The 21,119-nt window shown below is 58.0% G+C and overlaps 8 protein-coding genes across 8 annotated transcripts; 4 read left to right on the forward strand and 4 right to left on the reverse strand.

Moving 5' to 3' along the window:
• Window positions 1-529: 529 nt before the first annotated feature.
• Window positions 530-1,048, forward strand: KRP23_9104 (uncharacterized protein; the record flags this gene model as incomplete). Its single annotated transcript, XM_067894624.1, has 1 exon — window positions 530-1,048. The coding sequence occupies one exon, from the start codon at window positions 530-532 to the stop codon at window positions 1,046-1,048; it is 519 nt and encodes a 172-aa protein (XP_067742281.1).
• Window positions 1,049-3,160: 2,112 nt separating this feature from the next.
• Window positions 3,161-4,009, forward strand: KRP23_9105 (uncharacterized protein; the record flags this gene model as incomplete). Its single annotated transcript, XM_067894625.1, has 1 exon — window positions 3,161-4,009. The coding sequence occupies one exon, from the start codon at window positions 3,161-3,163 to the stop codon at window positions 4,007-4,009; it is 849 nt and encodes a 282-aa protein (XP_067742282.1).
• A 123-nt stretch (window positions 4,010-4,132) lies between these two features.
• Window positions 4,133-6,528, reverse strand: KRP23_9106 (3'(2'),5'-bisphosphate nucleotidase 1; the record flags this gene model as incomplete). The annotated part of the gene is made up of 3 exons (XM_067894627.1): window positions 4,133-5,420; window positions 5,497-5,959; window positions 6,018-6,528. 3 exons carry the CDS (start codon window positions 6,526-6,528, stop codon window positions 4,133-4,135), a joined length of 2,262 nt encoding a protein of 753 aa, XP_067742283.1.
• Window positions 6,529-7,532: 1,004 nt separating this feature from the next.
• On the reverse strand, window positions 7,533-8,051 carry KRP23_9107 (uncharacterized protein; the record flags this gene model as incomplete). Its single annotated transcript, XM_067894628.1, has 1 exon — window positions 7,533-8,051. The coding sequence occupies one exon, from the start codon at window positions 8,049-8,051 to the stop codon at window positions 7,533-7,535; it is 519 nt and encodes a 172-aa protein (XP_067742284.1).
• Window positions 8,052-10,487: 2,436 nt separating this feature from the next.
• Window positions 10,488-11,925, reverse strand: KRP23_9108 (Protein zntC; the record flags this gene model as incomplete). The annotated part of the gene is made up of 5 exons (XM_067894629.1): window positions 10,488-10,814; window positions 10,879-11,008; window positions 11,072-11,202; window positions 11,259-11,449; window positions 11,511-11,925. The coding sequence occupies 5 exons, from the start codon at window positions 11,923-11,925 to the stop codon at window positions 10,488-10,490; spliced, it is 1,194 nt and encodes a 397-aa protein (XP_067742285.1).
• A 170-nt stretch (window positions 11,926-12,095) lies between these two features.
• KRP23_9109 (uncharacterized protein) lies at window positions 12,096-13,038 on the forward strand (the record flags this gene model as incomplete). Its single annotated transcript, XM_067894630.1, has 3 exons — window positions 12,096-12,150; window positions 12,222-12,668; window positions 12,743-13,038. 3 exons carry the CDS (start codon window positions 12,096-12,098, stop codon window positions 13,036-13,038), a joined length of 798 nt encoding a protein of 265 aa, XP_067742286.1.
• Window positions 13,039-13,156: 118 nt separating this feature from the next.
• Window positions 13,157-14,589, reverse strand: KRP23_9110 (putative acyl-CoA thioester hydrolase; the record flags this gene model as incomplete). Its single annotated transcript, XM_067894631.1, has 6 exons — window positions 13,157-13,367; window positions 13,430-13,507; window positions 13,563-13,702; window positions 13,765-14,272; window positions 14,334-14,419; window positions 14,485-14,589. The coding sequence occupies 6 exons, from the start codon at window positions 14,587-14,589 to the stop codon at window positions 13,157-13,159; spliced, it is 1,128 nt and encodes a 375-aa protein (XP_067742287.1).
• A 3,765-nt stretch (window positions 14,590-18,354) lies between these two features.
• Window positions 18,355-21,078, forward strand: KRP23_9111 (Phosphatidylinositol/phosphatidylcholine transfer protein SFH8; the record flags this gene model as incomplete). Its single annotated transcript, XM_067894632.1, has 2 exons — window positions 18,355-18,711; window positions 18,799-21,078. The coding sequence occupies 2 exons, from the start codon at window positions 18,355-18,357 to the stop codon at window positions 21,076-21,078; spliced, it is 2,637 nt and encodes an 878-aa protein (XP_067742288.1).
• Between the last annotated feature and the right edge of the window lie 41 nt (window positions 21,079-21,119).

Here is a 21,119-nt window from a genome sequence, read left to right on the forward strand (position 1 = left end):
GCGAGGCGACGACCGTTTCTCGCACCGTCCGGCACCGATAAGTCGCCAGCGCAGAGCAGAGCAGCACTGAAGTCGCCCTCGCCGGCTGGACAGGCACCAAACCTCAGCCTCAGTCCTATTCCCCGCAAACTGCAAGCCCAAATGTTGGCAAAAGTTTAGAGAAAGCGTCACATTTCCACATACAAATGGCCTGTCAACCGCTTCCGAAAAAGAAATCCACCTGGTGGCAAAATCCACTTTCCGCGTTTAACTCTGGCGATCGTGCCGAGAGACGCGCGGTCACAAGGCCATCAGAGCTGCGCTGTCGTCTGTTGTCGGACTGTGAGTGAGGCGAGCGATGGCCTCCTCTTGGCTGGCATTGCACATTTCGATCACTTCTGCAGCAGCTTCTTCCGCCTCTAGCAGCAGCAAGCAGCAAGCAGCAAGCAGCAAGCTACAAGCAACTAATAGCAGTCCCCGCTACAGACTGTCCGATACTACCACAACAAAGTACAAACTGCTTTCCACCACTACAACTTCTACCACCACAATGCCGTACGAAAGCTTCACGCCGCAGCAACAGGTGGAGATCACCGAAGTCGTGCAGGACTCGGCCACCAACGCCTGGATGTATGTGCTGCACGTACAGCGCGGCAACACGAGCACGCACTCGTCGCCGCGTGGGCCCGTGGAGGAAGGCTTCAGCCACGAGTACGTCATCAGCCACCGCTTCAGCGAGTTCAAGCAGCTCCACGCGGCGCTCTTGCCCGTCATGGGGGACGCGCTCACGCCGCTGCCGGCCGACGGGCTCATGACGCTCATCCTGGCCGACAACCAGGCGCTGCTGGACGAGCGCCGCCAGGTGCTGGCGCAGATCGTCATGGACATCCTGCACCACCCGGTGGCGCGCGACCTGCCGGACGTGCTCGAGTTCCTGGGCCACGAGTCCATCAGCGCCAAGGTCATGGCGCCGCTGTCGGGGCAGTGCACGGGCTCCATCCGCAAGACGTCTAGTCCGGCCTGGACGGCGCTCAACGGCTCGTTCCGTGCGTCCGTCGTGTCGTCGTAGACGATGAGAGAAGATGCTGACACCAACACACTCAGAGGAGAGGCACCGACGGTCGAGTGACGGCACTCCCTTCCGAGGATAGTATTTAACCATTATTGTAGAATAGCAGTAGACAAATGTCAATGAAGAAGTCAACCAATTTACTTTGAACGAATGGTCTCGTCGTTTTGGGTTTGATTTCTGGGTTGCCTCGCAAGATCCGAGCCAAACGGAAGCATGACAAGGCATTGGAAGCATTGCGGATGTCGTGCAGGCAAATGCATTTGAAGCGGGCATGCAATTCATCGAGCGAATGTGTGTCCTAAGCTTACTAGAGGACCAGCAGACTGCTGGCCTCCGGCAGTATGGAGCCTCCATTGGAGAGGCATGGGTGGCGCTGTCGATCGTATGAACCCTTTCAAGCATCCACGTTGAAGGCAACTTTGGGTTGTACCAAACAGACACATCGATCGCCAGCGAAGAGCACCCGATGGCATCTTATCTTCTCGATTGCTCGCCACCGAGAGTGCATGGGTGCTAGGCTTGTTTAAGTCGCAGCTGATGAGCAGTCGCGTGTTGGCTCTCGGCGACGATCGGCTACCGGTACTAGTGCTCGCTCGTTGGAAGGTGAATCAGCAAATGACCCACAGTGCCACCTCGTGCTTCTGATTTGTGTCCTCTTTGTAAATTCTTGTTGCTGGAGAGGAAGACCAATCCAATACCTTGTACTAAGCTTCGTCCACGAATGCGGCTCGAAGACAGCAACGCGGCATCGACTGGTCCAATCGACGTTGGGCAGGCACGGCGTGAAAGCGCATGGGTCAACGCAACGGCTTCTCGCGTAGCGAGGCCGGAAAGAATTTCGGTGTGTCGCGAGCACGATTGCTGGGGCACTCCAAGTCGGGAGTTGCATACGTCTCCATCGATCAAGGTGACGCAGAGCAAGACGGAGCTCGTCATCGTTGGGCTCCGTGAACGTGGCTGTCGACAAGAACGACGCCAGCAGCCCAATTCCCCGACGTTGTCTTTTGCCGGACGATAGCAATGCCGCGCTGCGAACCATTGAGTCTGTCATTGCCAGCAGCAGCATGTAACACGCTCCAGCCTGGAGCTCCAGAGCAGCGCGCTTCATGAGAGATCCAATATGCGTTCCGGGGAACTTTCCGATTCGGTGGAACCCTCAACGATCTTGCGCCTAACGTGGCACATCATGAGCTCTGCAGCCGCTCGACGAGCGACGCCCATTACTCCATTGCCGTCGGCAATAATGCAGGGCCTGGACGCCGTGACGGCTCGTGAGTCCGCGACAGTGGCGCTGAGAAATCATGCGCGGTTCGACTGCATCAGTGCGTTGGTTCTTTGTCTGGCGTTGAAGCGGTCTAAGTCGTCTACGTCTACATTAGGCATTGAACTCCTCTGCGATGCTAAGACCTGGCCCGTGTTGGCAGCGCCAGCACCTTGCCTCTGCTTGCCGTCACTACATGTATCGCCTTTGAGCACAGGCAGCGCAGAGCAACCGCTGCTTTGCTCGAAGACCAATTTGGCCATCTCGCTCCATACACCTGTGAGCAACGCGGCGTCGAAGGGGCGCGAGATCCAAGCAGCAGTTTCTGAACTTGTCATGTGACCGCACAATGCTGTCCTGCAATGTCGTCCTGCGCTGTTGTCCGCCACGCTGACCGCGACGGGATCACCTCGCTCGTTGCCTGCGGTGGCAGCAATGGCCACCAACAATGCTGCGCAAATGCATCATGCAAGTGCGCGCGCCGTCCGACCTCGCCAGCATGAACGAGTCGTGATCGCGGTCGATATCTTGGCGCAGGTGAGCCCCCGGTGTCGTGCGCGTTCCAGATCGACTCCTGATTTGCGCGAGGCGGGAAAATCAGCTCCGGGGCTGGAGCTCCACCGCTCGGAGCCGCGCACGCCAGCGCCGCTGCCTGGGCGCCCCAGTCTATGTGAGAGCGCTCGCTTCAACGCGCGGGCCGCCATAGTCAACACGCGCCCGCCCATGCGCGCAAGGCTTGACCAGTGGTTGCTGCTGGTGACACTCGCAGGCAGCAGCAGCCGTCCGCACCAAAGCAAGACAACGCTGCCGGCACGCACACTCGCCTGTCCCGAAACTGCGCCACCGTTATGCTGGCCCAGCACCAGCGAGAGGCGCGGCAAACGAGTCGCAGCCAGCTCGCAGAGTGGGAGTTCGACGCACTCTCCGCTTGGATTCGTCGCGGCGTCGGCGCGTGCGACAAGCCAGGCCGAACTAGCGCCTCGGACCAGCTCGGTCATTCGCGCATTTGCTCGATCAAGCTCACTCCTCCTCCACCGATGCCGTACGAGAGCTTCAAGAGTTCGCAGCACGTGTCCATCCGGGGCCTCGTGCAGGACCGCAAGACCGGCACGTGGCGGTATCTGCTGCAAGTCACGCGCCACATGAAGGACGACGCGTTCGGCGAGAGCGTGCCGCGCCGGCAAAAGACCGACCCGGCCGCCTTCACGCGGCCCTGCACCACGCAGTCGTACGCCATCCGCCGCAGCTTCGAGGACTTCAAGCGGCTGCACGAGGCCGTGGCGCCGCTCATGGCGCGCGGCGGCAAGTCGCAGTTGCCCAAGCTGCCCAACGACAGCCTCTTGACCTTCTTCGTGGGGGAGACGCAGACGGCGTTGCAGAAGAAGCGGCTCGCGCTCGAGCGCGTCCTGGCGGCCATCGAGGCGCACCCGGCAGCCAGCGACGCCCCCGAGTATGGCGAGTTCCTGGCCAACCTCAACTCGTACGAGGAGGTGACCAAGGCGCCGCTGTCACCAAGCATCAGTTCGCGCAGCAGCTTCAGCTTCAGCGAGGACGGAACCGTCACGCCCCGGGAGTTCGTGGGGCCCAATGTGCTCACTACGTCCAGGTCGGCCAATGCCCTGCGACGAGCCTACTACCAACACGACACCGCCGCGCGAGAGAATCACGTGGCGTTCTCGCACTTCAGCATGACCTGAAGTGACTCGAGAGGAGCAAATAATAAGGAGAAGTACCGACTGCATGTACAGAAGTAAGGACTCGAGCGAAGGCAGGCTAGAAATTTAGATCCGACCAGGCCATCGGTCCAAGTAAGTAATTTATCACCTCAAATGCTCCGCCTTGACGCGTTCCAGGCCTTGGTGCAGCTTGCGCACCATGCGCACGACATGCGGCACCGACCGATAGCCGAGGCCGCAGTTGGCGTTGCCCGCCTTGGCCACGCAGCTTTGCGGCGTCATGCGCTTCCAGAAGTTGGAGATCAACAGCCGTGCGTACTCAAGCGTGGCCAGCATGCAGTGCCGCTCGAAGGCTGCGAACGGGTAGTTCTTGTGCAGGTCGGACGTGACCCCGAGCGTCTGCAGTCTCTCGTTCAAGCAATCGTAGTAGAACTGCAGCAGCTGCAGCTCGTTCTCGTCGTTGTCGAGCAGTGAGATACCCACCGACGTGTTGAGCAGGTTGGCGACATCCATGGCGCCGAGACCCATTCCAGTCCACTGCCAGTCGAACGCCACCACCTTTCGTGACTGAGTCTCGAAGAACAGGTTGGCGCTCTTGAAGTCGCCGTGCACTAATGTGCTTAACGGTGCATTGGCATCCACGCTGAGGCTGAGGCTGATGTACGCGGCTTCCTGGATCATGCGTTCACCAAGAGACTCGAGGTCTGCTGTCGTAGGCAAGCACGACTCGGCCTCGAAGACCTTCACCCAATGACTAAGCATCTGTGGCCAGATCTCCGAAGCCTGAGCGAGCTCCTTCTCGCCTCGCTTCGGGAACGCCCACCAGCACGCAGCAGGCCAGAGCTCCGTAGCAGCCCTCTCAATCAGATCTGCTTGACCCCACGCGGAAGCATGCAAATTCGCGAGATAGCTCAGCGCCTGCCGAGTGTCCACGAGTTCGAGGCAGTCCGCGGCCTCGTAGTTGGCAAACGTAGAGCACTCATTCAGAGCAGACCCAAGACACTCGAGCAGCATCATGAAGTTTTCAGGAGACGAGCACGTCGCCGAATCGCTGGACGTGGCAGCAACCATATTAGCCGTGCAATTTCCTGCAGCATCGCTCTGGAACACTGCAAGCGGCCGGATGAGCAACACACCGCGCGCGTGCAGGGACGACGCGAGATGTGCGTAGAATGCCGCCTCGGTGCGATACGAGGCGAGGTCCCGCTTCCAGTGTGCCGCCGATCTCGCCGGCAGTTCATTCCTTGCGGACTTCTTGAGGAACAAGGTCGTCTTGCTGTCCTCGTCATCAAAATGCACTTGGAGCTTCGCGACAGCCGAGTGTTTGCCTCGGTGGATGGAGCCGGCAACCACATGCACCGCCGACACTCGTCGCTCAGGGAAAACGCACTCTTGAAACCACTGCGGCGTCAAGTCCCGGCCGTCCAGTGCACTGCACAATGAACAGCACAAGTCGACGCCGCAGATGAGTACACACCATTGTATTTGGTTGATAGCTACACATCTACCTCGTGAGCTGGGTCTTGGCCATGACGTTCAACACCGTCTGGTGCGCTTCAGGCTCCACGCACGCGAGCAGGCCGCGCTCGTTGTCGAAGTCGGGCGCGTTGCCAATGTGGTCGTACATGTACACGTTGCCCTGCGTGTCGGTGAGCTTGCCGCCGAGCGCCTCAATGAGCGGCTCGACGGCACAGATATCCCACTTCCGGGTGGCCGCCTTGAAGCGGAAGAAGGCGTCGCTGTGGCCGGTGATGACACCGAGCACCATCGTGCCAGTCGCTCCGCCCGTCAGGATGGAGGACGGCGCCAGCAACCGCATGGCGCTGTTCACCAGGTCACAATGAGTGGATGACACGGTGCAGATGAACGGACGCTGAGGGAACATGGGCGACTGCTTGGGGAACGCCGCGTGGGTCGTCTGCCCCTCGCTCTCCTCGTGCTCGCTACGGAAGACGCCGATCCCCGGACCACCTGCAGCATAGCATTTAGCAACGAGAGCAGCATCAGACAGCAAGAAACTGCTGCGTACCCCAGTAAGTGACACCGTGCTCGCCGTGGAAGGGCAGGTGCACGACTCCCGCGACGGGGCGCTGCTTGTACGTGATGCCGATGAGCACCGACACTTCGTCAAACTTCTTGGCAGCAAAGCGCTTGGTGCCGTCCAGCGGGTCCACCCACAGCACGAGGTCGCTCCAGTCCAGCACGCGGTTCTGCGCGTCGTCGCCGCCGACAAAGGCCACGTCGTCTAGCGCTTTGAGGTCGCACTGCACAACGTCCTCCGGGGCGGGCGGCGCCAGTTCACCCTCCTCACCCACGATCGTGAGCTGCGGGAAGGCCTCGCGCAGGGCGTGGATGATCCGCTGCTGCGAGCGGCGGTCGGCCACCGTCTGCGGGTCGTACGCGCCTTCCTGCTTGTTCACCAGGTCGAGCGCCACGTGCTGCTGCACCACGTCGCGGATGACGCGGCCACCGTGCACGCTGGCGGAGAAGCAGGCGGCTAGCAGCGGCCGCAGCAAAGGACCGGACGTCGCGGCGGTCATGACGAGAAGGAGGTCGGGCGGCGAACACTTGGGAATGGCTGGCTCGGCGGCGGCATAAGACTTTGCTCACACGGCCGGCCACGCACGCAGTCGATTAACACGGATCATGTCTATTTTCTGGAAGCGACCGGATTGGTCCAAAATAGAAACAAAGCGGCGCGATTGGATGTAAACAGGGAGACAGGCCTCGCTTGCTAACAATAGAAACAGATGGGAAGACGCGAAAGCTCGGCCTTGTTTGGATGTGGCTTTCCTTGCGTCTTGCCGTGAAGCTGCTGCGGCATCTCCATGCGCTTCACGCTATGACCTGCACCTGCTCAGTGATGGTGGCGTTGCCTATTGACCTGAAAGGCTTGGCGCTTGAAGACTGACGTCGAGGCATGGATTGCGTTGCAGCACAGCTACAAGCAATACTTCGACGATCCCATCATCTTGAGTAGCACGAAGTGATGCTGCACGTCCGTTGCCACAGCTCTTTCACGGCCTGGCACGCTTGCACTCTCGGTGGCGAGCAATCGAGAAGATAAGATGCCATCGGGTGCTCTTCGCTGGCGATCGATGCGTCTGTTTGGTACAACCCAAAGTTGCCTTCAACGTGGATGCTTGAAAGGGTTCATACGATCGACAGCGCCACCCAAGCCTCTCCAATGGAGACTCCATACTGCCGGAGGCCAGCAGTCTGCTGATCCTCTAGTAAGCTTAGGACAAACATTCGCTCGATGAATTGCATGCCCGCTTCAAATGCATTTGCCTGCACGACATCCGCAATGCTTCCAATGCCTTGTCATGCTTCCGTTTGGCTCGGATCTTGCGAGGCAACCCAGAAATCAAACCCAAAACGACGAGACTATTCGTTCAAAGTAAATTGGTTGACTTCTTCATTGACATTTGTCTACTGCTATTCTACAATAATGGTTAAATACTATCCTCGGAGGGGAGTGCCGTCACTCGACCGTCGGTGCCTCTCCTCTGAGTGTGTTGGTGTCAGCATCTTCTCTCATCGTCTACGACGACACGACGGACGCACGGAACGAGCCGTTGAGCGCCGTCCAGGCCGGACTAGACGTCTTGCGGATGGAGCCCGTGCACTGCCCCGACAGCGGCGCCATGACCTTGGCGCTGATGGACTCGTGGCCCAGGAACTCGAGCACGTCCGGCAGGTCGCGCGCCACCGGGTGGTGCAGGATGTCCATGACGATCTGCGCCAGCACCTGGCGGCGCTCGTCCAGCAGCGCCTGGTTGTCGGCCAGGATGAGCGTCATGAGCCCGTCGGCCGGCAGCGGCGTGAGCGCGTCCCCCATGACGGGCAAGAGCGCCGCGTGGAGCTGCTTGAACTCGCTGAAGCGGTGGCTGATGACGTACTCGTGGCTGAAGCCTTCCTCCACGGGCCCACGCGGCGACGAGTGCGTGCTCGTGTTGCCGCGCTGTACGTGCAGCACGTACATCCAGGCGTTGGTGGCCGAGTCCTGCACGACTTCGGTGATCTCCACCTGTTGCTGCGGCGTGAAGCTTTCGTACGGCATTGTGGTGGTAGAAGTTGTAGTGGTGGAAAGTAGTTTGTACTTTGTTGTGGTAGTATCGGACAGTCTGTAGCGGGGACTGCTATTAGTTGCTTGTAGCTTGCTGCTTGCTGCTGCTAGAGGCGGAAGAAGCTGCTGCAGAAGTGATCGAAATGTGCAATGCCAGCCAAGAGGAGGCCATCGCTCGCCTCACTCACAGTCCGACAACAGACGACAGCGCAGATCTGATGGCCTTGTGACCGCGCGTCTCTCGGCACGATCGCCAGAGTTAAACGCGGAAAGTGGATTTTGCCACCAGGTGGATTTCTTTTTTCGGAAGCGGTTGACAGGCCATTTGTATGTGGAAATGTGACGCTTTCTCTAAACTTTTGCCAACATTTGGGCTTGCAGTTTGCGGGGAATAGGACTGAGGCTGAGGTTTGGTGCCTGTCCAGCCGGCGAGGGCGACTTCAGTGCTGCTCTGCTCTGCGCTGGCGACTTATCGGTGCCGGACGGTGCGAGAAACGGTCGTCGCCTCGCTTGCCGGCGGCCCTGCTTCTCGCTCGGTGGCGCGGCACGGCTGGTGGCAGGCTGCGTGTCATACGGACCGATGAGCCTCGATGCAGAGCTGCAGGTCTCCGGGCTTTCCCAGCCCTATCATCTCGGCGAGGTGCCGGCCGGCGCTAGGTAACGGAGAGGCCCCACGCCGGAAAACAACGGAACCCTCGCACGCACGCACGCACACGTTGGCGAGAATGTAGAGCTCGACCTCCGCACCTGATGCCTTCTACGAATAGTCGAGGTTCCCAATTCCCCCAATTCCATAGAAACGATGGATTTGGAGAAGCGATTTCGAGTCGTTAGGGAATCCCTACGACTTCAGACTCGAAGTCTCGGCACCACACATGGCGCTGCCTTCCTCGAGGATCGAGCAAACAGGCGCCGATAAGGGCAAGAGCTTCGAGCGCCTGTTTGCCTCTGCGGCTGGTCGTCGAGGCAACGCGAGCTCATCGAGCAGCGCCAATGGTGCAGCATAGGCAGCATAGAGTGAGGCATAGGCTCGGTCGGTGCCGCCTGCCGGACTGGCAAGCAAATCGAAGGCACGCCACCGGAGCTGCTGATACGGTGCACCATGAAGCTGTCGTCAGCGCTCGGCGGTCTATGCACGGCGTTCGGGGTAAACTCGCGCGATCATCATCAAAGCTGCCAAAAGTGAGGTTTGTGGCAACGAGCCTTGCACCGCGCATATCCCGTGCAGTGTGTGCTGGCAGCATTGATCTGTTTCCACGGGAGGTGATAGAATGTGGTGCTCAAGATGACCTTGTTGAAGTCATACCCCACTTAACCGAATATTCAGATTTGATCGCCGTTTCGGGTGCGGAGGTGTAACGGCAGCATTGCGCGGCGTTGCTCCGCGTAAATTATAGCGCGAGTTACTTCCCAGCGAAAAGCTTGAGCAGCAAACTCTACCTCGGTGGCAGCAGCCCGACACCCTCAACTCCGCGCGTGGCTGCAATAGCTTGCAAGACTCTACTGCTGCCAAGCAGCCTTGAAAAAGCGGGGGCGGGTCGATCGATAGCAACGTTCTCACAGGACGTTGAGGCTGCTCAAAGGCAAGGCTGCTGGCAGCGACGAAAAGGTGTGTTGCCGCACGTTTCGCTGCTGCGCGAGCGCCTCGTTCAAAGAGGGCAGCGCGGCGATGGGCGCCTCGTACAAATGGCAGCAAATGGCCCCTTATCTGTCCTCGCCTTGACGTTGTCATGGTCGTCGATTGCAGCCAAGTCGTCTTTCGTGGCGCCGAAGCACATGCTTTGTCCGGCCGAGAGAGGCAACTTCAAAGACGCTCCGGACGGAGCCCAAGCCTTGGCTGCACCAGCCCCAACAACATCTTGCCACGCGGCGATTGTTGTCGCATCGATTTTCAGGCTCAGGTTGACAATGCGACCAGTATTTTGAGCCCAGCTGGGGCTCATTTTTGCTATAGTCAGCCCCGAGGCGAGAATCCCGGTGCCCGCAGCTCGCTGCACATGGTGGACACACTGGCGCCATCGAGGCCGCACGTGGCCGCTGCGGGCTGCTCGCCATCTTACAGATGAAAATCCATCCGCGTAAAAATGAAAGTTGATATTCCTGTTGGGCTGGGCATGTAGCGACGAACGCTGCGCCACAGGCCCGAGCTCTGTCCCGCACCGGACTCTCGCGCCGCACGATGGGGACTCCGCTAGCATGTCATGTCACTGGGCACCGCGGGCTCCGATGGGAGCGCACATGGATGGCTGCACCTGCATCTGCCTGTCCAAAGTGCAAGACCAGCACGACATCTCGACCTTCATATCTATGGCATTGCACTCTTTAGCTACGCCGGACGCGCTCCGTTACTAATGACAAGGCGCTGCGTGGGCTCCCCATACCAAGAGGCGACCGTCCGAATGTCTGTCGAGGACCCCAAGCCTCCTGCTGTTACGCCCAGGCGGCCAGCACGGCCATGCTCGAGATGCCCGTGGAGAAGAGCGCGAGCTTCTCGGCGGCGTTGGTCTCCTGGCTCGCGTTCTCCTCCGAGAGCTCGTGGAAGGCCAGGTAGATGAAGCTTCCGGCCGCAATGCTCAGCGCCACGGCCTCCATGGCCAGCGCGCTGCTGCCGCGGAGAGACTCGGACAGTACCATGCCCAGGAAGATGCCCAGTGGCGTCATGCAGCTGTAGAGTGTGAGCACGGCGATGGACCGCTGGGCTGCGATGCTGCTCTTGGCCTTGGCGAAGTTGGCCCCCACGGACATGGCCTCGATGAACTGCCGCACACAGTCAGTAACAGCCCGCTTCAACTTGGTCAGCCAATAGTTGCCGTTTCCCTACCTTGTGGCTGAAGATGGCGACGGTGGTGGCGATGGCCGTCCGGTTCATGGAGTGGTTAACGCCCAACGCAAAGCCGGCGATGAGCGAGTGCACCGAGAAGAGCGCTGCTAATAAATAAGGGAGGAAGTAGCTGGCACCAAGCACAAAGGTTAGTGCCCTCGCTTCACCGGCCGAGTAGCTTGTCGTTGCGTACCTGTCGCCGGAGAACACGATGTGCTCGCTGACTGTGGCCTCAGACTCGGTCTGGTGATCCTCCTGTAGCAGCTCCGTCGCCGCGGACTCGTACTCCATCACGACCTGAGGCCCTGACGTACTGTTCACCACCTGCCATCCACAGCGCTCAGCAAGGAACGACAACAGTGCCAATACGTCTAACGCACCTTGACGCCGCTCTGCGTGAGCAGACACGTGCCTTCCTCCGCCTTGGCTGCGCGGTGGAAGAGCGACGGCGACGGCACGCTGCCGCACGAGCACGAGTAGAACCGCTCCTTGCCGTCCACGGAGACCGACCGACTGCGCCACCCGAACGACGTGACCGACGGGATCTGCACTCGGTACATGCTGGTCTCATCTGCTCCACCAAAGCTCCATTACTCCCCACCACTTGTCCACAACCTGCAGGACGCACGTACAGTCGGGGCGCGCCGCACTCGCTACGGCCATGAGTTTGCCCGAGTTGCCCATGTTGAGCAGGTCCACGCTCCAGACGATGGAGCAGCCCAGTGCACAGAGCAGGTAGACGCTCGGGAACGTCGTCATCCAATGCGGCGGCGTCTCCATGCGGACCACCACCTCGTCGTACAGCTTGACGGCGTCCGGCAGCAGATGCAGCAGTCCGGAGCCCAGGAAGACGCCGGCCGTCGCGAACGGCAGCTTCCGACTCAGCAGGTTCTGCGCTCTGCGGGTGCCGTGGCTCGACACCCACAGGGGCAGCAAGGCCGACACACCCGTGATCACCAGCAGCACCACCATGGCCGCATACTTGAACACGCGCACGGTCTCCATTGACGCGGCCGAGTCGCCCTCCATAGCTTGAGTCACCGCCATTGGATTCGGGTCGATAGCTTGGGCTCCTCGAGGATTGGCGATGGCGTGACTTGCACCTGCAGTGCGACAGACAAGCGATCTTTGAGCTCAACCACGGCGGTTCGGCCGATCATTCATCTGTACGGACCGCTCGTTTGGTGAGACCGCACAAGTCGTTGGAGGATCTCGTCATGAGAACGTGGTTGACATTCATGCTGGGCGTGCTGCTGGCGCAGTCGGGCGACGGTAGGGTGCCGTGGTGCATGTGTGCTTGAAGGGGTGTGAAGTGACGAGTTGTGTTACGTTGGGGCTTGTAGCGCTTCGGTCGTGCACCAAGTACGGACAGGTACGAGTGCCGTGCGAGGACGAGCTGCTGCTGGGCAGGTCCGAGCGGTTCCTGCTTACGCTCTTCGGCCACACGTGCTACACCATGAACATCCTATCTCCCCAGCCACTGGAGGTGCTCTTTTACGACTCGAGAGACCTCAAAGGCGGCCGAAGTGGCCGAAGACTGCAGGACTCGACGAGTGAGGCAAGCAACGAGACGATGAACAGCTTGGCAGCTCTAGGAGACAGCCACGCGTGCCACAACGTGCTGAGCTGCTACCAGCTGCAGGAAGGGCTGTCCAAGGCGACGGTCTACAATTTAGTGGTCGCGAGGTGGTCAAACGCCAGTGAGGACGACTTGGCTCAAGATGACGGACCCATTAGGGTGTCCGTGGAGCTGGAGCACTGCGACCCGGTCTCGCCATGGCACTACGTCGGTAAGTGGACGACGGGTATCAGCGAAGGCGACGTCGAGGGTTGCTGACTGTTTCGACGTTGTCGTGTGCTGCAGGGCTCGTGTTCGTGGGCAGCATTGGATTTACGTCGACGATGCTGCTACTCTGCATCGTTGGAGAGTTTGTGCTGGGTCTACGGACACTTACGAAGCTGCAGAAAGCGGCGCAACGAGATCGGTTTGTCGAGCTCCCGCAGCTTGACCCCATTCAGATGAAGAGCAGCGAGAAGAAATGCGACCAGGACTGCGAGGTATCCGAGGAGTTTGAAGAGCCAACTGCACCGCTCATGACGACAGTGATTGTGGCGACATCGGAGCCTGCAACAGAGCCAGAGAGCTCGTCGCCAGCTTGAGAAAGAAAACAGGACCCTCATCTGGTCCCCTACTTCATGTTTAGCAATGAAAGTGATGTTTTATAGTGTCAACTTGAGGTTGCAGTGTGTTGCGAACGACTTCGCTTTGCCGGTGCCCTCACACATGCGTGCGCCGATCTGCTGCAAACTCACCGGACAGGATTCGCGTCTTGAGTGCGTACAGGTTTGTATCTTCTTCCTCAAACTTCAGTCGTTTCTGAGCCTTCAGGAGCACTCGCATTTCGTCCTGGTTGCGCTCGTCGACCTTGAGGCCCTTCTCGATCAACTTGAACCTGTCCTTGTCGTCCAATTTGAGCACGGTGAAGAAGCTGCATGCAGCAACACTGTTAAGTAGTGCACACACGAATGTGTAAATCTACAGCGACCGCACCCGCTGTGTGACTTGTGCTCGTCGCCGTCAATTACCGAGTGGATGAACACCTCGACCTCAACTTCCAGATGGAAGCGCCTGCAATGCAGCAACTTGTCAGTTCTTGTGGCTAGCAACTTCGTTGCCCACTTACTGGACGTTGACGACGCGCGCACGCATCCTCACCATGTCAAGCATCCGAATTGGCAGCTTGAACAGCACGCGATTCATAGCTATGGTCACCATTTTCTCGGATCTGGTGAACTTCTGAGCGCAGTGCAAGGCGATCTTGTCCTGTGAGAGCAAACATAAATAAAAAGCTGCAATCTGTCCGTGGCTCGAGCAAGGAATCGTACCATCCACGACAGTAGATCGCCACCGAAGACCGTGTCGTGGGGATTGAGATTGCGAGGCAGGAAACAGTTGCGCACTTCGACCTCCGTGTCGCTCACAGATACGTAGTTGGCTTTACTCTCGGCTGGTAGCAGATCTGTCTGCTTTACAAACGCAAGTCCATCCACTGCATCTTGCTCCTGCCTCCACTGCGTTGACAGCTCCTTTCGTTGGTCAGCAAGATCGCTCATTTTCAAGCAATATTCACCATGGTCCGCATCGAACAGCTTTGGCAACCCTTTCCGTGGCCGCCCGAACCGGTTGATAGCCACCATTGTGATGATTGCGTCGTGTGTGTGCTGGAGCGTGTCGGTCACGAGATCGTGGCGAAAGGTGCTCACTTGCACTGCCATGGACGACTTTCCCAGCCCGATGACCTCCCCTTCCAGTCGCACATGGTCCCCATGAAACACCGGCTTCACCAGGTCCACGCGGTCAAACGATATGGTAGCTGCTGCCCCCATGGACAGTCTGTCAGGCATTCAAACGCGGTCAGATATTGACAATTGTCCGTCGATCTGCCTCTCCCTACCGGTACGCAATGGATCCAGCCACCACGTCCATAAGCGCGAGTATGGGCCCTGTACTCAGCATTGTGCCCTTCTGGCTTTCATCGCCCTGTAAACCACAGATTCAGGCGTTAAAACTGCCTGCATTGGAGCTCAAGATGCAGGTCATCGTACAATTACGTCGGTGATGACCGACTGCGTGTCCTTCGGGCGCACTTGGGCAGGCATTCGACGTAGACGCCAGCGATCCTTCGCGGTGCCGATCACCGCCTTCAGCATGGTCTCGAGCAGTCGGCTGCACGTTACCTTTTGCGTCAACAAGTCCGACGTGACTTCAACTGAGGTGGTCCCGTTAGATGTTTGTACATTTTTGTTTGTTAAAACTAACGGTACTTATGTCGACCAAAGCGTAGCACCAGCACGAGGATCCCGATGAGCTGCAGCACTAACGCGTAGCCTAGAAGAATGAGCATGTTGCGAGATACGTTGACGTTTTCCATGCCGTAGCTCTTGAGCAGTTCCCACGCTTCCTTCGTGTTTTCTTGAGAGAAATGCTCGTACATGAACGACTCGAACGAGTACGTGTGGAAGGCGAGGTAGTAGCCCCATTTCCAGTACGCAGGGATTGCGGAGAACGGCACCATGAAGCCTTCGCAGAGCATGAACATACCGAAGAGACCGGCTCCCAGTGCGATGCCCATGATGTAGTGCGGCACGGCAGCTCCGAGCAGATGCATCATCGACTCGGCAGTGACGAGTGACAACGTCAAGTTCAGGAAGAAAGACCCGAACGAATGCACGTGAGCAAAGTACACTACAATGAAGGACGCCAATACCGAGATAAACGTGATACCGGGCAGTGCACCGAGGAGATTGGCAGTCGTGTAACTTGCGAGGTGCAGCGAATGTGACCGCACTTCTCGTTCCAGCACTGCTCGTTGTTCCAAAAGAGCCGGTAAAGCTGCAACGGACATGAACACCAGGAAGGCTTGCACGTAGAAGAGCAGAGGGACCATGGCAGCGCTTGTGATTTCCTGGTTCGAGCTCAGGTACATCGTACCGACCATGAACGACAGCAGGATGTACATGAGCACACGCAGCCAGAACACTCCCGGGTGGCGCCAATTGTTGGTCAGATTCCGTTGCAGCAGCACGCAGAACTGGTCAAGTCTCGAGGGGCGCAAGGCCCGAAGCATCTCGTAGTTGATCAGATTCACGTCCCGCATCGAGCGATCTCGTGCTACCTCGACACGCAAACGCTGTGGCTCTGACCCTTCCTCGAGAGCTCGGACGAACGGCTCAAGATGCAAACCGGCGTGGAAATCCAGGTTCACCAAGTGGACGAAGTACTCGGCTGGATTGGAGTACATTGGACACACGTAACCCAAGGAGAAGAAATGTGTGAGCGCTGCTGTTGCTGGACCAAAGTACACCAGTTCGCCGTTGCTTAGGATCACCAGGTTTGTCAGCATTTCGTACACGGAAGACGATGGCTGGTGAATTGTGCATATCACGTTCTTGCCACCCTCCTGGCAGAGGCGTTCGATGTGCTGCATGACACTACGGGCCGACGAAGCGTCTAGGCCTGAGGTAGGCTCGTCAAGCAGGAGCAACGCCGGATCTGACAGAAGTTCCACAGCAATTCCCAGTCTCTTGCGCTGCCCAGATGAGATCCCTTTGTGGAAGACATCTCCAACGTTTGCGTTCATGCAAGTCCGTAGCCCCATGGCGTCGATAACGTCTTGTACGCGTGACTCGCGCGTGAGAGCGGGGACGTGACTTGGCAGCCCAAGGCCTGCCGCGATTTGGAGAGTTTCCAGAACTGAAAACGACCCGAGAAATGCCATGTCTTGCGAGACGTAGTTCATGATCGAATGGAAGGTGCGTGGGTTTCGAGGCTGGCCGTTCACGTCCACAATGCCCTCGACGCGTACTCCGGGGCCTCCTGGCGGCACTCGATCTGCGAGGATGTCCAACAGCGTAGTTTTGCCGGCTCCGGACGGACCGATGATAGCTGTAAGATCCCCAGGACCCGATCTGCCCCACACGTTCTTCAGGATTTTTCGAGGCTGCCGACGTTCGAGTTCAAGGCGTCGCTGCTGATCGGAGCTGTTGCGTGCGAATCGACCTGGAAACCAGCGCGTTTTGGGCTGGATGATGTACGAAACGTGTTGCCAACTGATCGAGCACTGCTGCAAGGAACCACGCTGGCGACGTTGCGCAGACTCTACTTCCGCTGCGAAATCAAACGACTTGGACTTCTTGGCTTCGGACACAGCACCGTCGGCTGTACTCGTGTTCAGGCAACCGTAGTGGGCGTCCATGGTGATTGAAGGAGACCGTAGCTCACTTGTTGGTGTCGTTAAACTGCACCCGTGCCCAGCCTCGAAGTCAGCGCTGTCGATAGCGTCTCCGACGCCGGATGAGGCCACGGAAATTCCGTCCGATGGGTCGTACGGAGTCGGCGTGAGCGGAGTGCTGCTCGAGATGCAAGTATCGGCCATGGAGCCCCCAAATCGCCCGCGCATATTGAGTTTCGGACCAGGCAGCAACTTGCCTCCAGAACAGCTTTTCCCACTATGCTAACCGCCCGAACGGCGCGCAGTTTTTCGCCTCCGGCACTCCCTTGATCTCCACGAATGCACGCGAAAACTATACTCCACAGCAATGCGAATGTAGAAGAACGCACTGCTGGTGGTGCTGGCAACAGCCCAGCACCGGCGATGCGGAGAGGCAAATGAGCTGGCTACGTCTGTCCGAGAATTTTTCCGCGGAACGGAGCAGTTAGCGGAAACCAACGCGGGCTCCGTCGTCGATGGTGGCGCTGCTCAGCAGGAGCCTGCATTGCAAAGGTGGTGCGTGTGATTAATATGCTCCATCGGATAGCTTAGCGCAATGTGATGGCAAGGTGCGAGCAACCCTGTGACTCGCAGTTGACTCACGCAGGCCAAGCGCGTCCACTCTCTTATCCACTCGATACTGTCAACGCGCTGGGAGGTGGCAGGCACCCGTATCGCTTGTAATGATTTCTGCTGGCTGTTTCTGCGATGGAGCAGTCCTCGAGCAAGCCGAGGCCAGCACTTTGCATGGGTCTTGGCTGGCTGTAGCAAGCTACAGACCTATTTGCCCTAGCAGTATCCAGCTGGAAGTCTCCTCTTTGCAGACGTGCGGTGCTTGTTCCTGTCTGCTCTAGTCGTCCGATAGACAGGTGAACGTCGGCGAGAAAGCAACAACCGGGTGCTGTGCCGTCTCGACGACAGTTCGACGAGTCGTTGACAACGCACGACGGTGCTGCCGACCAACTAACGCACCAGCAGCGAGGCGGCTTTGGATAACCATGCTGGTGCGTTAAAAGACAAAGTATCGGTGCAGGAAGTTGCAAGTACCTGTACTTGAAGAGCAAGTTGAAGTGAGTGCTGAAACGCGCTGTGACTGGTTGAAAAAGTGATTGATACGCTTTACCCATTCGCTAAAATCCAGCGACTTAGTCGAAAGCGTAAACATCGGACTATGGAGACAGTCACCGGGAGCATCTCCACGACCTCGCGACCGATCTCGCGACAGTTGATCCCCCTGGCGAAGGAGTTTCGTTCGACGCGTATCGGCAGCGTCCGCAAGCAGTAGCGCTCGACAGCGGCAGCGATTGCAAGCCTGCCAGCTTAGCCAGGTGAAGTTCCATTGAACCCTGCAGCGTCATATCCCGAATAAATGAACGTGAGACATGACGAAGGGTCGGATCCCTTACTATTTAACGATGACCAACAGCATACACTTTACCTAAACGGAACCAATCAGTACAGCGTAATCCATGGCTGTGATTAGGGAGGGAATGTATGATAGCAGCCCAACATGCATACTCAATACTGCTTATTGCCTCTTCCGTGACAAACAGATATGCAAGGACATTAGGAATACCGGTCCTGTAACTTTCCATTTTATCACGTGTCGCTTGCACGTCATCTCAACGTTCCGGCCTTTGTGTGCCCCACTTCACAAGTGGTGAACGCCAGCACAGGACCTCCCACGGCGTCGTAATCTGCTACCATGGGGGCCGGCGAACGCCTCGCGATGCCCCGATTCCTGCGCGAAAGCGTCCGCGAGCGTGCGCCCGACGTGGTTCCTTCCTCCTCCTCCTCCTCTTCTGCGTCTCCGTCCCCTGCGTCGCCCAGCGCTGGTGACGCCGAATCGTCGATGGTCGAGGAGCTCCAGAGACGCAAAGCCGCCTTCTTGGCGCATTTCAAGAGCAACAACAGCCAAACGAGCAGCGGGGAGGACACGGTGCTCACCGGAGACTGGAGCAGCCAGCGGTCGCTGGACGGCGTGACGCCCGTGGCCCCGCAAAGCGGCGCAGACTCAAAGTGTCACGTGTGCAATGCTTCTCTCCGCCTGCTGCGTGTTCGGGTGGGTTTTATTATACTTTCACTGGGTTTATTAAGTTGGGATTGAGTTTTTATTGATCGCTGATGGAGTTTTGTGGATTGACTGCAGCATCACTGTCGCAACTGTGGCATGGCGGTGTGCGGCGTGCACAGTAAGAACCAAGTGCCGTTGCCTCACTTGGGGATCATGAAGGAGGTGCGAGTGTGCGACTTGTGTACGAGACAGTTGGTGCAGCGTCGAGCGGGATACCGCAGCCCCAAGATTCCCAGAGCCAGGCAGAACTCGAACCCCAATTTTGCTGAGAGAGAGAGCGACCCGGAGTTGTCGCCGCTCTCTGGGGAGAGAATGCCGATGCTCTTGGCGCCGTTGACGCCGCCGGCTCTTGGCAAGGACAGACTGCCGTCGATGGACGGCACACCAGGAACGCCCGAGGTGAGCGGTCGAGGGAGCTTCAACTTGAACTCGTTGGGCAGCGGACTCGTGAACAGCACCGCTAACGCGATGCCTGGCATCTTGTACAGCTGCTTGCTGGAGGAACAAGACAACACTATGGACGAGATCCTGTATTTGGGAACGTTTACCATGGGAGGACGCTCGCTTGCGAGTCGTCGAATGAGCGCCAACGTGGCATTGTGGAAGTGGAGAATCTTCATGCTTACGACGGCGGAGATGTTGTGCTTTAAGGCTACAGGATCCATTTCTGACGATGACTCGGCTACGATGTTGTCGATGGCGCTGGGTGAAGTGCGTTCTTCCGTTCACCTGTCAGATATTTTGCACATCGAGGTGAACGACCAGTTTCCACGCATTCTCACGGTGATCCGCGCAGACGGTCGAGTGTTCCGCGTGCGTGCACGTACGCCCGAACAGTGCACGGAGATTGCGGTAACGCTGCGCAAGGCCATGCAGCTCTTCCAGGATGCCCTCTTCAAACTGCAGCGTGGTCCGCAACCTGAGGACAACAGCATCAGTTGTGTGACTGTCCAGCACGAGTCTTCACTCCCGGAGTCTGTAGTCATCAGCAACCCGGCCGTTGGTGAAGCTTTCCTGGTGGAGATGTATCCCTCGAGCATTCTCCGATTTTATGTGAACGGCCCTTTGGCTAATGGCACGGCGCTCTACTCGTGCGAGATGCTCGCTCGCGGTAAGAAGGGACGTCCACCTGTTGTAGTGGAGGCTGAACCCTTGGGAAATGGCCCGCGCGATGACCACGTGCTGCATGTTTCCGTCCGAACGGAGAAGGCTTTGGGCAGTCTCGATGGTTCGGAGGAGACCAACAGACGCTTCTGGGGCCTGACCTCGTTCCTGGCAGCCGTAGCAGCAGTCATGAACTCGATGGATAACGGATCATTTGAGCTGCTGGCGTGGCTGTCAGCTCTCGTTTTGTTCCTCACTCGCTTCCATGAGCGTATCAGCCTGTTGCTCACGACGAAAAGGTTCTCGCGGGCTCAGCAGTTGCGTGTTGAATGTGTGGAGATCACGATGGGCAAGAGCGAGGGTTCGTCTGACGGCGATGAAGACGAGCAACACGAGGAACTAGAGCTTGATACCCGTTTCCTGGCAGGTTGCGAAGGCGACGTTGAGGAAGCGAAGGAACGCTACGCTACCACGAAGAAGTGGCGAAAAGAAAACGACGTTGACACAATTCTACTACGTCCGTCGCACGTGTTGACGGACATGAAGGAGTGCTTCACGCACTTTATCCACAAGAAGGATAGACTGGGGCACCCGATTTCCTTCGAGTTCCTAGGCGGTCAACGGAAGGCGCTGCATGATTTCACGGCCCGCGGTGTGACGGAAAATGAGGCAATCATGCACCACGTTCGCATGATGGAGTTCATGTGGAATGTGGTCGACCCGCGGCCGTTCCCAGAAGGCAACATGCTCAAGATCTACGACATCAAAGGCATCTCGATGGCTGACATGTCGAGCGATGTGGTCAATTACACGAAGAAGTGGGGCGAGGTGATTGCTACCTACAATCCGGAGCGTGTTTACCAGGTTTTCATCATTAACCCACCGGCTTGGTTCAACCTCATCTGGAAACTTGTGTCTCCCCTTGTCAACCCCAAAACGCGCGAGCGTATTCACGTGCTACGGGGCCAGAAGGATATCACCAAAGCTCTGTTAGAATTCGTTGCACCCGAGAACCTGCCTAAAGAATACGGCGGTGAATGCCAGTGCGAAGGAGGCTGCTTCACACACTCACCCGAAGAGAACGACATTCGCCAGTGGACGGAGTTCGTTAACGCTAATTACCGCGGAGATCCCAACGACCCCGTCATCGTGGATGCCTACAACAAGCTGTGCGAGAAGTATCACAAACAACTGCCACCCTCGAGCTCCAGCAATAAAAATCCTGCAATGGCAAATGGGACAGCGCCATAAGACGCGGCAAAGGTAGATAATTATTCTGGTAGCCTTACATG

The sequence above is a fragment of the Phytophthora ramorum genome, assembly GCF_020800215.1.
Source record: "Phytophthora ramorum isolate Pr-102 chromosome Unknown Phyram_PR-102_s0008, whole genome shotgun sequence".
NCBI classification, from domain to species: Eukaryota; Oomycota; class Peronosporomycetes; order Peronosporales; family Peronosporaceae; genus Phytophthora; species Phytophthora ramorum.